Source organism: Cygnus atratus, chromosome 3, assembly GCF_013377495.2.
Source record: "Cygnus atratus isolate AKBS03 ecotype Queensland, Australia chromosome 3, CAtr_DNAZoo_HiC_assembly, whole genome shotgun sequence".
NCBI lineage: Eukaryota > Metazoa > Chordata > Aves > Anseriformes > Anatidae > Cygnus > Cygnus atratus.
In genome coordinates, this window is record NC_066364.1 from 79347618 (window position 1) to 79360776 (window position 13159).

Here is a 13159-nt window from a genome sequence, read left to right on the forward strand (position 1 = left end):
CTGGAGGAAGATGTCCAGAAATAAAATTCTTTAAAGTCCTGCCTCATCTGCTCTGAAAAGCCATTTTGCCATCTTTAAATTGCTGTGGAGTCTGATGCCAGCTGGCCCTTGTGCAGCTTTAGAAAGAGGATGAGAAGCTTCTCATCCACGTGTGGGTTTGCCATCACCCAACCTACACCTGTGACTTGTGCAAGGAAAACTGTCCCTATGGGGACACAGGGAGTGGACAAGCAGAGCTACAGCTCTGGGGGTTGTGCATTCCAGCCGGCAGGTCCCCAACACAGAAAATGAACGGAGGGGATGATGTGTGTGTATGTTATCTGTAGCCTCCACCTTTTCCAAAGACAGTCTGGCTTTTTGAGACAGAAGCACAGAAAATTTGGGAGCACAGAAAATAATGAGCACAAGATGCAGTTTCACAGCCAGATAGTTAAAAGATGTCCCTGCTTGTAACTCTTGATCAGCCAACAGTGATTTTTACCCCAAAATTTGAGGTCCATCACCATGAAACATGTCATGCCTGGGATAAGTTTTTAATCCATCCAGCATGTAAATGCATCCAAAGAATGAGCATCCCTAGACATTTAAACGTTGAGCAGTAATATCACTGTATTAGAAGTGGTACACTCACTATTGTTATTTGCTGAAAGTGAATGTCTTGGTACTTTGAACACAAAGTTAAATGTACATGGATGAGTCATTTTGCCTATGGAGTAGAGAGAACATCCGTAAAGTTTAGCTTTATTTCATAGGGACTAATTGCCATAGAATAGACCTAAAAGATAGCAACATTGCCTACAAGCTGCCCAAATGAACTGCTAGCTTATGAGTACGTGCATGCTGTAACAGGGAGCAGGACAGGCATCTTCAGCCTGGAAGATCCTCACCACGTTGTCTGCAGCGGGGTGTCCATCAAACACGGCATTACTTCATACTGAGTGCCTGGTGGGTCAGGGCGTGTGGTTGTGATTTTCCACCTTTTCAGTGGGTGCCAGAAGTACTGGACCCCAGAGGTCAGACATGTTATCCTGCTGTCTCAGTGACCAGTTCTTATTTTAGAAAAAATAACACAAGTTCAGTGTTGTCACTCAGAGCACCTACCTGTCTTGGGATATCGTATATCCCAGTGGCTTCAGGCATGTTCCCTGCTGTTAAATATCTTCAGCGGGAGGGGGTTAAATGCTGGTTTCCTGCATCCAGGAGGAAGAACTGCAGAGAAAAAGGGGGCAGAGAGTACTCCTCTGGCTGTCTTCTAGAAGGAGGAGCATTTTTGTCTGCCTCTCCAGTGGTTTCAGAGATGAGCTGTGAGTGGAGGAAGGCCGTTCCTTGCACTAGCAGTGGCACAGCCCCCTCTGAAGCCCGTTGCATAGCTAGCTGAGGTGGCTCTCACTTGGCACCCTGGCTTCCTTTTTGCTGTGCCCAGCTCTCCTCCTTGGCCCATGGGAAGCATGCCAAGGGGAGTTCACGAAGGTGTGGAAAGTGTTTGGTCTTACACTGGCAGCATCCATTAGAAAGGCGCGAGGGGAAATTAAAAATTACAGCCATCGTTGCAGGGCTTGTGTGGTGGACAGTAAAGAAGGTGCTGTCAGCTGCACATTATTTGCTGAAGTTAAAGGAAACCAATGTATCATTGTACAGCAAACTGAACTCTGACCAGTCTATGCCAGGCAATAGGGGAAGGAACGTTATTTACAAGTAGTGGTGTAAAGAAAACGTATTAAAATGTTTAGAATGAGCTAGAGCCTCACCCTCAGCCTTATTTCAATTCTATCTTCTTCTGATGTTTAGCAGGTAGCTTTTGAGCTTCCCGTTGTGTGTTTAACACAATGCTACATTAACTTTGGATAATTCATTGGCCTGCTGATGCATCTCCCATTATGTGGGAAGCTGCCCACACAGTCTTCTATTGAAAACTGAAATAAGTGAAGAGTTCAGCAACGTCCCCATCTCTTTAAAGCCACTCAAAAACATCAACAAAAATCTAGATGTTTATTCCTTTGCTGCTGAATGCTCTTCATAGATCTCAAGATATCAGACGGTTACAAAATACAGCTTTGCTAGGCAAACTAACGGTACTCTTTAGCTCAGATCAAACATTTCTTTTATGTAAAGGACTAATTAAATACTTCTCTCCATTGGAATGAACCTTTCATTTAATGATGTATTAGCTTACGTAAATACAAATTTAGGTTAACCTGAAATAAGATGTTTTAAGAGATTGTCCATTCCAACCACTGATTCCCACCAATATAAAGAAGGACTTCCATACGTAGATCTCTTAGTCTGCAGTGAGCATGGATAAATGTTTGGTAATATAGTCCCTCATTATCCTGGCTGTACTTACATTTCTCTTTCCACCTTTCAATGCCTTTGGATGCTTTTGAAGTTGTAGGCTCCTGGCTTTCAGCAAAAATCACTATTACTTCATCTTTAAAGTGAATGGGCCAACTAAACAAATCAGCCTTTAAGACAAATCACTGCTGACTGTTGCATGCAGGTGACTTGATGGCTTCAGTGGATGTCGAATGGAGTTAATTTACAGCAGGTGAAAGCCCTAAAGGCAGTGGCCTGCTGCTGAGGTCTGCCAGCACCTTTTGATCTCAGTAGGAGTTGAGCCACCTAGCGCTGCATTGCTCATTCATTTACAACCTGGACGCAGTATCTGCTGATAGTGGTAAGACAGCAGGACTCTAACAATTCATGTTTAAGGGTATAAGTAAAAACCAGAAATAACAGCAGGTGCTGTCTTTCAGAATCGTCGCCTGGTTTGTACACTGCCTGTAACTGGGCCAGTGGGTGCTGAGGTGTGCGGCTGAGGAGCTGCCTCCACTTTGGGGTGCTGGATGCCAGGTCCAGCCCTAAGGCATGTGTGAAACCCAGCTTTCCAGCAGCATCCTAGGCTTGGTTAAACCAGGGAAAAGTCAACGTGCTGTATCACATCTGGTGCAGGACTCAAGCTGAAAAAAGTGAGGGCTGCGTAGTCTGAGATGCTGTTCAGGGCAGCCTGTGGGTTGGTCTAGCTGTTGGCACCTGCCTCAGGAGAGCTAGGGACCGCTGAAATGGGTGATCCAAGTTCAGTATTAGTCGTGCTACGTGTGTTGCAGTGAGGATGCTCACTGCAAGGTTAACTACATTGTCCCCTCCCTCCTCTTAAAGAAACATCATATTGCGTAAGCTGCCCTGCCCAATTCCACGTTTTCCAAGACGATAATAATTCCAACTATTGCTGCAATCCCCTTTGCTGCTATACCAAATTCAGTGCTGTATTTTTCATTCATCTACATGTCCTTACAGCATCAGTTTTAAGTGGCGTGTTAAATCTTTCTACATACATCAGAACATGTAATTTTAATTTCCATTTACTCAGTGGCTTTTAAATCTAGAGGTGATAATTATTATTTACATTCTAACCATGCCTTAGTTGAACCAGAGGCCTTGCAATGATCTAAAAATGAATGACATTTTGTGGCAAGATCTGTATTTATTTGTTTATTTTGGCTGGTAAAGCCCCACCTGACTTCAGAAGGCCCCAGGATGGGAAAAGTAAAATTCTGCCCGGATTTCCTCAGTAAGCCTTGTGTTTTCTTCTCCCCAGGGGATGAGCGCTCCCGGGAGTCTCCAGCCCCAGCAGAAGCACAGATGCAAGCCGGGGCAGAAGGTGGTGGAAGGGTGAGCCGCTGTTGCTGGAAATGCTCCGTGACACAACTCAAGAAAATTTTCTGGGGTGTGGCCGTGGTCTTGGGTGTCTGCTCCTCCTGGTCGGGTTCAACCCAGCTAGCCAAACTAACCTTTAAGAAATTTGATGCACCCTTCACTCTAACATGGTTTGCAACAAACTGGAACTTTTTATTCTTTCCTTTGTATTATCTTGGACATGTTTTTAAGTCAGCTGAAAAGCAGTCTCCAAAGCAGAGATACAGGTATGGGAGCTTTTGTTTTTTTCTCCTGTGGCTCTTGCATGTTGCTCTGCCTCTAAGCTGACATTTTACTCATTAAATCAAACCTGCAGTTGCTTTCCTCTTCAGGTTTGTTAAAAGGTGCTCTGAATTCATTCTGTCATATGATAGCTGTTGTTATTACTCTTAATACAGTTTGACTCCAAAAGTAAGAAGTCCGGGTTTATTAGAAATACATACAAGTCGGTTAATGAAAGTCCACTGTTTCTGTAATTACTTCTCAAGAGTTTTCTGTTCAGACTCCCGTGGCCATCATTTTCTTTATTAGGGTCTTCTTCCTCTACCTTACAGCTGACCTTTATGGCAATCTCTGAGTAAGTAGAGAAAGCTCTTCTTTCCAAAGTCAGGACTTGTGCAGTGCCTCGAATAGCCAAGTAAAAGGTATTACAGTATTTTCCTGGCATTATGCCCCTGACATCTAAGGCCAGACTCTGATCCCAGTTAAACTCGAGCTGTTTTGTTTATTTCCGGGAGGAAGCACAGTCATAACCAAGGACAGTATTTTGTCTTCAGCACACCTTTTCCTCACAGCAAGCCAAACCCACTGAGCCTGAAGCACTCGTGGAAAGCCGTGAGTGCCCATCCTCCATGAGAGGCGAGGATGCTCTAGCTGCTTGAAGGACTGCCTCTTGGTGAGCGCTCCTTCATCTCATCTCCTTTTGGCTTCAGGGAGGCGCCTGGGACAGATGGGATGAATCAGCCATCAGGACGTCCTGTGTCAGAGCCTCCCTGATGCATGGAAGGATGTGAACAACATTTTCCCCTTCTGTTACACAGTGGGACTCACAGCCTTTTAATGAAGTAGCTCAGAAAATAAACAGTAAGAAATGCACATTTCTCAGCTTCCAGCTGTGCAGCTAGTGGGGAGGAAACTCACTATGGGAAACATAAGAAATCAGGTTACTCAGTTATACTGATTACACTGTACCTCCTAGTACCAGGGTTAAGATTATTAATTTTTAAATTGTGCTTATTAGCCATTATTGTATTTTCTTCCTCTCCTAAATCACTGAGGCAGCTACAGATAAAGGAATTTCACTGCAGGTCCTGAAGAAGTACCAGAAGTTTTAAAGACATTTTCATAAGATGCTGTGTTTCCTGCACTTCAGTCTTCAGTTTGTTGTTTACTCCATAACAGACATGGGGGCTTCAGGGTTGAAAAAAGTATGAAGGTTAGAGAAAGAAAGAGTTTAATCTAAAAACAGGAACAAATGCTAGCCCCAAACAACTGTATTCTAGTTTCTTTGTTCTGTCAGTATTTTTCTTTCCAAGTGCCATCAGACAATGTTTTAAATACTGATGAAATCCAGGGTGAACGCCTGTGGTTCACCAGATCCCTGGGCTTAAAACCAGAGCCTTACACTCTTCGTTGCCACAGTTAATTGATATGGGTGATAGTTTTCCATCTTCCATTTAATTAAATGATGACTGAGTTGAAGAGCAGGTGCAAGCCCTGCAGCCTGTTTGGGATGCAGGGGAACATCATTACAAATAAGCCTACAGCAGGCTTAGTGAAGAATGTGCGTTTGTGAGTCTGACTAGCACGTTGACTAGGATTAATTTGCAGAGTTTTTATTGGTGTCAGGGTCAACAGATATTTGGAGATTTGGCTTTGTTTCCTGTCCTTGCTGCAGATTTGTTTTGTGGCTTTGAGCAAGTCACTGCAGACCTCAGATTCCTTTGTACTCTGGATGAGACAGTGCTTCAGAGGGAGGATTGTCCCTTAGAATCATAGAATCATGTGCTTATGTGGTGTCTGCCCCAGCATGTCCATTATCCAAACTGAGACCTTCTGGTGCTGCTGCACTAGCTACCAATGAAAAAAAAAAGCATTACTGATCATCTGCCTATTTCAGTACAGCTGAGATTTCACATGCTTGTAAGTCAGGTTCTGGGCTCCAGAATCCTCTCCTAATTATTCCCCCTATTTTGCATATTTTTTTATGTGTGTGTGTGCATATATATATACGTATGTATATGTACACACCTATACAGAAACTTGGCAGGTCTGTATGAGGCATTACCATCTTCAGGAAAGCTTGTACTCTAGGCACAGTCAGACATGTTATGGAGGCAGAGGATGGGCTTCTAGATAATTAAAATAGACAGTTGATGTGGAACTAACAAAAAAAAAGCACCTTGCTTAATCAGTTGCTGCTGCATTTATCCTTCACCTTCATATATTTAATTTATTATCTGAGCTCTCTGGCAGGAATCTGCAGTGAGATAAATGAAAAGTAGGTACTGGGAGAAGGTAGGAATGTGACATCTAAGTCACCTTAGTAGTAAGGTAGTAAACAAGGGGATTCTCAGATCTTGCCTGGGCAGGTTGCTAAAATCTATAGACACCTAAGTGTGTTGACAGCAAAGCTTCCTGAGGACACCTGTGCTGCCACCACCTCTTCGTCAGGTCTGGGCAGCTCAGCCTCCCTTCAGCACAGCACAGACAGTGCCTTCACACCGCCCCTGCCTGGGTGGGTGGCTCTGCGAGGTCTGAGCTGGCAGGCGTGCTTCAGTATAGCTTGCCGTACAGCTAAAGAACATGTAATGAACAGTGATCATTAGAAAAAATACACAAAAGAGGGATTATAAAATGTAGAAGCAGTGAATAGATGAGCCATCCCTCTTATACTGATTGTATGGTCTATTATGGTTTTGAATTCCTACTGTATTATACCTGTAGGTGTATGTACTATGCCATATAGGTACGAATTTGTATGTTCTGTAATCTCACAGGAGAACATACTTATTGTGGACACAAACCAGTTTAAAGCTGTACCAGTTTCTTCCCATTTTCTAGCATATACCACAGTAAATCTGGTACCGAAACTTTATAGTAGCACATTAAGAACAGGTTTGTTCTGTCTCTTTGTAAGATTTTGAGTATTAGGCTGCAATGTAAAGCATTAAGGATTCTGACCGACCGATATTGCATGGTAAGTAACCTCCTGTGTAAGCCCTGCTACACTTGCCAGTTGTGTCTGCAGCATGGGGAGGGAATCACTGGTGATTTCACTGAGGCAGTGCTGAAACTGTCCAAATTGTATCCAGCCTCTCAGAGCCTGATGAAGGATAAAATCCCTTCCCTACTTCTGAGAATGAATTAAGGCAAACCAAGATGCCTGCATTCACGTACAAACTGATGTGTGCTCCCTGTACAGCACCATCACGTTGAAGAGTTGTGCCCAAATGTAGATCGATCAGGGAGAACTTGTCCCACGCTTGCTCCCAGGGGGCCGTGCACCCTTTGCACAGGTCTGTGTCTGTGGGGAAGTGACTCAGAAAATTCCAGCAGGCCACAGAAGAGCACTCCAGGCTCATCGCTGCACTCTTGCTTCTTGTGCAAAGACTTGCTAGCTTAAAATAAAATTACAGTAACTGAATTATCATTTATTTCAACCATTGTCCAGTCCAGAAATAACACATGTAATGATTTATGTGCCTAATGGATCATTTAAGAGTACTTCATTTTGGCTTCATACTTTTTGCTTCCAAACTGCTTTATAAAATGACACATTTAATCTGATGAGCTGCCCTCCATCATATCTACATTATTAATTTATGAGGTAACATAAATTAAAAGCACTAGAGCTTAAAGCTCCCTGGCTACATGGAAGATGAAATTAAAATCCCTGTAAGACCTTGTTTGGCTTTGCGTATCTCCAGGCAGGAGGAAACATACCTTTTGTAAAGATTTACTCTGTATGTGCCAGCTGGGGGAATAATAGAGCTCTGCTCCCATTTTAGCAAGAGAATACCTCAGAATGCTTGTTTATTTTGATGATACAGCTTTATCTGAAGAAAATTTTTAAGAAGGAAAGGGCAGGACTTTCCACAATGGTGTATGTGATTATTTGTATGTTTGTTTATTATTTAGGTCTCAATTATTATTTCATAAAGCATTAGGGCTAAAGAAAGCACCAGAAGCTAAAACCAAATCTGTTCAACAGTCTTGAATACAGGGGATGTGTTGGGTGAGTGAAAGATTCATTGCACATACCTGCAGTGATCCACAACCACATTTGAACATGTTTTGATGTTCATGAACATGTTTTCCGTTTCACTGAATCCGAATTTTGTCCCTATACTGCCCCCAAACTAGCTGCCACTGATCTGTAGGTATTTGAACATTTTTCATGGAAAAGAAGGAAAAAAAAAGTTGAGGGTAACACTGAGGTATAGTTACTTATTTGGAGCTGAACCAAAATACTGGAAGTGACAGTGGAAAAGGACAGATGTAGTAGGTCACATGTATGCTGATTTACCAACTTACTAACTGAGCTACTTTTGATTTATGTATATATGCACTCAGGACTGAGACTTTGCTCTTTGGTGGTCAGACAATGTGGGCCAGTTTCTCAGCGTGTTTTATGTGTATTTCTGTTAGCACGGAGGAGACAAGGTACTAGCCAACCACCCCAGTAATTCCCAGTCTGTTAGTTCAGTTCTGACTCATACCAAAGTGTCACTCAGCGAAACCATCAGCACCACCCAGCTCTTCTGCTGCAGGCAGAGAGCCTGGCCACATAGGTGCTGGTACCACCTGGGCACGATGCAGCTCTGCAAGGGAAGAAGGTTAGAGCCTGCTTTGGCGTGACTGGATATATTTTTTTACTATTGATTTCCAGCATTTTGTATTCATGAGTCTCTGTTATCCATCTGCATTAAAATGTTGCAGTGTGGTTGACTTCTGGCATCATACTGATTTATATTACTGCTTAGGTGGGAGCATCACCACCAGAGCAGACTGCATTAACAGAGTCATAAATAAGCTACAAAAGCATCAAGACGTGGTGAAGGCAAGTGTTTTTAGCAAATGTCACGCAATGAAGCATGTTTTCTTTCAAAAAACTGCAGTTTATAAACTCTATTTCTCTAATTCAGTACATTAGCCTTAAAATAATGCCTATTTACTTTGTGTTCCTCAAAATAAAATCACTTTACAATTCAAGTTCCTTTTACTTGTTGGGGAAAGAAAACAACCAAAGAACAAAAAAGGACTGTTAAAAGATATGGCATCTGATTCTTACCCAAGTTGGACACAAATCAGGAGTAACTCCAAATTAAATCAATTTGATCTCTACAGCAGTCTGTCAGGGCTTACCTTTGTTCTTGGGATCAAAACAATTAATTCAAAGAAATTATGAATATTTTCCAAGAGGTTTATCATACTCCTGGTCATCTGCGTCTCTACTGCAGGTGTTTGAATTATTGTTGGTGATGTTATTGGTGGGCATCTGTATCATTTCTTAGGCTGTTTTCACTGCCTCTCTGCAGTGAAAAATCTGCACTTTTTTCCAGGGCTTCTGGCTAAAACAAGGACAGATTGTACTGTCAACAAGTAGCAGTAGCAGTGGCTCCTCCTGCTGGAACAACGTGATGACTGTGGTAGGGGCAGTGCTGGTGGGCACCTGCTGTGCATGCAGAGTCAAACTCGGGCACGGAGAATTGATTTGGGCTTAGCTCAGCTGCAGTCCAAGCCACAGAGCTCAGGGTGATGCTGTTGTTATCTTCCATTTCTCAAAGTTGAGGAATTACCTCTCTCTGATGAAAATTGTGGTAGTGCTGCCTCTTTCCTTTTGAAAACACTGCGTACCCTAGTGGGCAACAGGGTAGGTAGGGGTGCGTCACACCATCGGAGCTCCGTAGGTGGCTCCTAGCTGCTGTCTTGTCATAATACAGCTGTGCTGCATTATTGCCAGATTATCATGCAAGTTATCATTTTAGCTGTTTCTTGCGGGAGATTTGTTTTCTTAGGTGATTAATGGGTAATGTCATGGTTTCTGTCTCTTTGTGGCTTCTGAAACAAAATTTTCTCAGCCAAATGTCAAAAATGTGCTCTACGAGCTGCCTGTTCTTGAGAAAATATGTAGTCCTGCAGCTCCAGAGTATTTCTAGGGGATCTTCCTGTTCACGTAAGTCTTCCCTATACACAAGACAGTACCAGGGATTAGATTGGCAAGGAAATTTGTCACCTCTGGCTCCTCAGCAGCAAACTGCGTATTCCAGCATTGCCAGCGTGGAGCTGAATGCCAGGTTTCCCCCCAAATGCACGGGGAGAGCACACACCTGTAGAGGAGACACAAACGTGAGGCAGTGGAGAGGAGACATGAGGTAAACAGGAGAGGCTGAGGAAAAAATCTGTCTGCCAGACTTGAGTTGCTAGTGGGAGCCCTGCAGCATCCCAGCATTAGATGCCTGTGTAGACTTGTGGCACTGCTCTCGATGGAGAGTTTAAAAAGCTTCTCCTGGACCTGGGCTTCAGGTGGTAGTTTTTCTGTTCCCTGAATGTGTGGTATGAGAGCTTGGTTCCTACACCGAGCTGATGGTGTGAGGGGCTGGCAGAATGCCCCAAAGTCAGTGCCCAAGTCCTGACTTCCCTGGAGACAGTTCTCGCAATGCAAAGCCTGCATGTGAGCCTTAAGCACATAGAGAGGCATTTACGTGCTTACCTCGCTTTCTAAACCTACCCTCAACTTTTGCAGCTACTTTGAGGGCTTGTGTCTTAGCCCCAGTAAGAAAATTGTCATGGTTCCTTTTTTAGGAAACCAATCCTTTGTATTTCTGACCATGATGTTCTGAAACATTCATTAACATTCATGCCTGGTGAAAATCTTTCCCTTAATCTGAAAATCCTTCATCTGTTGAGGATCATCTGCTCTGGGCTTTGGGACCTATGTGGAATGTTAAGGGAGAACAAAAATTGGGTACTGCCTGATCGGGAGAAATATATGGTCTTTTCTCTTGAGCCTGGTTTGCGAAACCTTTCCAAGGATGATTTAATTAAGTGCCATCCTGTAATTTTGTCTCGTTGTTCCATTACTTTTGTCTTCTCTCCTGTGTCTTGAGCAGATACTCTGAAATAATTATATTATATGCCTCCTATGAGGTAATGGTGCTTGAGGCAAGGGCTGCAGACAGAAGTAATTGTTCTTGTTACCTGATGATGGGGCATGTGCTATGAAATAACGTGTTTATGGAATGGCTTTTGCTTGAAAAAAATGTCATGTCCTGCAGCGCTGAGTGACCCCTGGTCGGCATTGAGCTGCAGATGAAGAGCACTTCGTTAACTGGCTTTTTCCCCAGTTAGTAAAGGAAGCTGCGAAACTTCGGGGCTGCTAAGGCTTTTCTCAGGAGACCTCTAGAGCAAATCTACCTATACTGATCCTAGCTATACTGACCCCTCTGCATGGACTGAGACTGTGGAGCCAAAGAAAGCAGAGCTGAAGGGACCTCAGAGGTCACCTCCTCCCTGCCCTGCCTCCGGTGCATGACCAGCATGCACCAACTGAAAAGGATCTGCTTTTTGTGGCTGGCAGAGGAGAAAAGGGACTAGGAAGAGAGTGTGTGATCATATTTACTACGTGCAGAAAGAAGCAGAAAGCTGGAGTAAGCATGGATCCTCCATTTTTCCAATCGTTATAACATGAAAGAAGACAGCGTTCATGGCTGGTCTTTTTGCAGGAAGTGTTTAACCCCAGCCATCCTATCAAGCATCCTGACACCCAGTGCACAAACACACTAAACAAGGACTGTCCTGCACAGGCTCTTCCGTGTTGTTTATAACAGAAACAAAAACAACACAACTCAGGAGGGAGTGGTAAGGAAGCTTAGGGTATTTTTTTCAGCCCAGATCCGTGTCAAAATGTCTTGAAGGCTGCTACCTTTAAAGCTGCTTTAAAAAGGGAAAGTGCCTGTATGGTAACAGACTTTGTAGCTATAATTAACAGCTCTCAATAAAGACGGATGATACAGTGAGAAGTGTTCGAGGCTGGCAGCACCACAGAAGTGGAAAAAACCTTTTTGTCCAGCTGCCTAGTGGTTATGGCCCATGTCCAGATTTCCCAGGATGATTTGTGTTTGTTTTAAAAGACAGCCTCATATAAATGCACAAGTACCTGGCTGGAGATCCCATTAAGTCAGGGGCTAAGGGATCTGGCCACCCTCATTTGTTAGTCAAAGCTCCAGCTTTAGCTTTACCAAGAGGGAGAAACAGCCAAAGATGAAGGTTAGCATTAGCATAGGTATATATGAACAGGGTGTCAGAAACTGAAAAACCCTATCAAGCAGTTACACGAGATAGTCTGCGAACATCCATAGATTTTTTTTTTTGAGTTAAAAAATGTTAAGATATGAGCTGATGGGTAGACAGGTTCATCTATGTGCTTGCACACACCCATGTACAACCAATTCTGTGTATTCCAGTGCTAAAACACCTTTCCAAATGGTAGCTTCCTGCCAGAAAGTCTGTCCCAAAATGGAAAAATGAACAAAATCTGGTTTTGTTTCCTCATTTGACTACTTTGCATGGCAATCAGTGAAGGGCCAGCTCTCTTCAGTGCTGCTGTGAAAACAAAGCAACCTTTGTGTTAGTTTGTTTGTCAGTCCTTGGGGCCAGGGCTAAAACTCAGTGAGCTTAAAGGCAAGAGCCTTATCTACTTTACAGCCTCACGATCATCGCCGTGTCATGTGGGTCTCTTGTACTCAGCAAGCCCATACCAACCCAGGTCCCCGGCAGCCTTCTTATCCACCCCCTCTTCCCCATATCTCTGGACTCTTTCCATGCGGAGTTGGTTTCAGTTGGCTTATTAATTTCTAAGCCACATTCCTTCTCTTTGGAGCTGAGTGGTTATTTATTTGTTTGCTTAAGCTGATTATTTCACCAGTATGTTGAGACTCCTGTAGTGTTTCCTTCATATCTACAAAAACCTTCCAATACATCAGTAAAATGGTCAGACTCACACATTGGATAGCATGAGTCCAGGCCAAGTCACTACAGTAGAACCATTCCTAAATGTCGTCTGGCATTTGTCCTTACGCTGCATCTAAAAAACCTTACTTCTTTCCTGCGTGTGTTTTTTTTTTTCCCTAGTACTCTTTTTTTTCCCACTTAATTCTCTTCACTTTCTGTTGTAGAAGCCAACCAAATGAAAACTGCATTCTGCTTTTTCTGCACTGAAACTGAAAGTGAAGCCTTCTTCACTAGTCTGGCTCTTTATGCTTTCAGCTGGAGTGCATATAGATTTCCAAGAACAGAAAGAAAAATCTTCAGCTGTGAAAAGCTCTCCTATTAAATAGCACACTCAAAAATAGCCAGAAACTTTCTGTACTACCTAATAGTACCTTGAATAAAAATGAGGCTATAGCTCTGTAATGCTGTCTGATATTTCCACCATCTAACAAATGGTGCTGCTCTTAGACCG

General features: G+C 43.2%; 1 protein-coding gene across 4 annotated transcripts in view; it reads left to right on the forward strand.

Moving 5' to 3' along the window:
- SLC35F3 (solute carrier family 35 member F3) overlaps positions 1–13159 on the forward strand; it is a 56684-nt gene that overhangs the window by 12714 nt on the left and 30811 nt on the right. For all 4 annotated transcript variants that reach the window (XM_035560324.2, XM_050710001.1, XM_035560316.2 and 1 more), the window contains exon 2: positions 3596–3920. In XM_035560324.2, the coding sequence (XP_035416217.1) occupies positions 3640–3920 (281 nt within the window). In that variant the 5' untranslated portion in view covers positions 3596–3639. The remainder of the gene's footprint in view (positions 1–3595; positions 3921–13159) is intronic.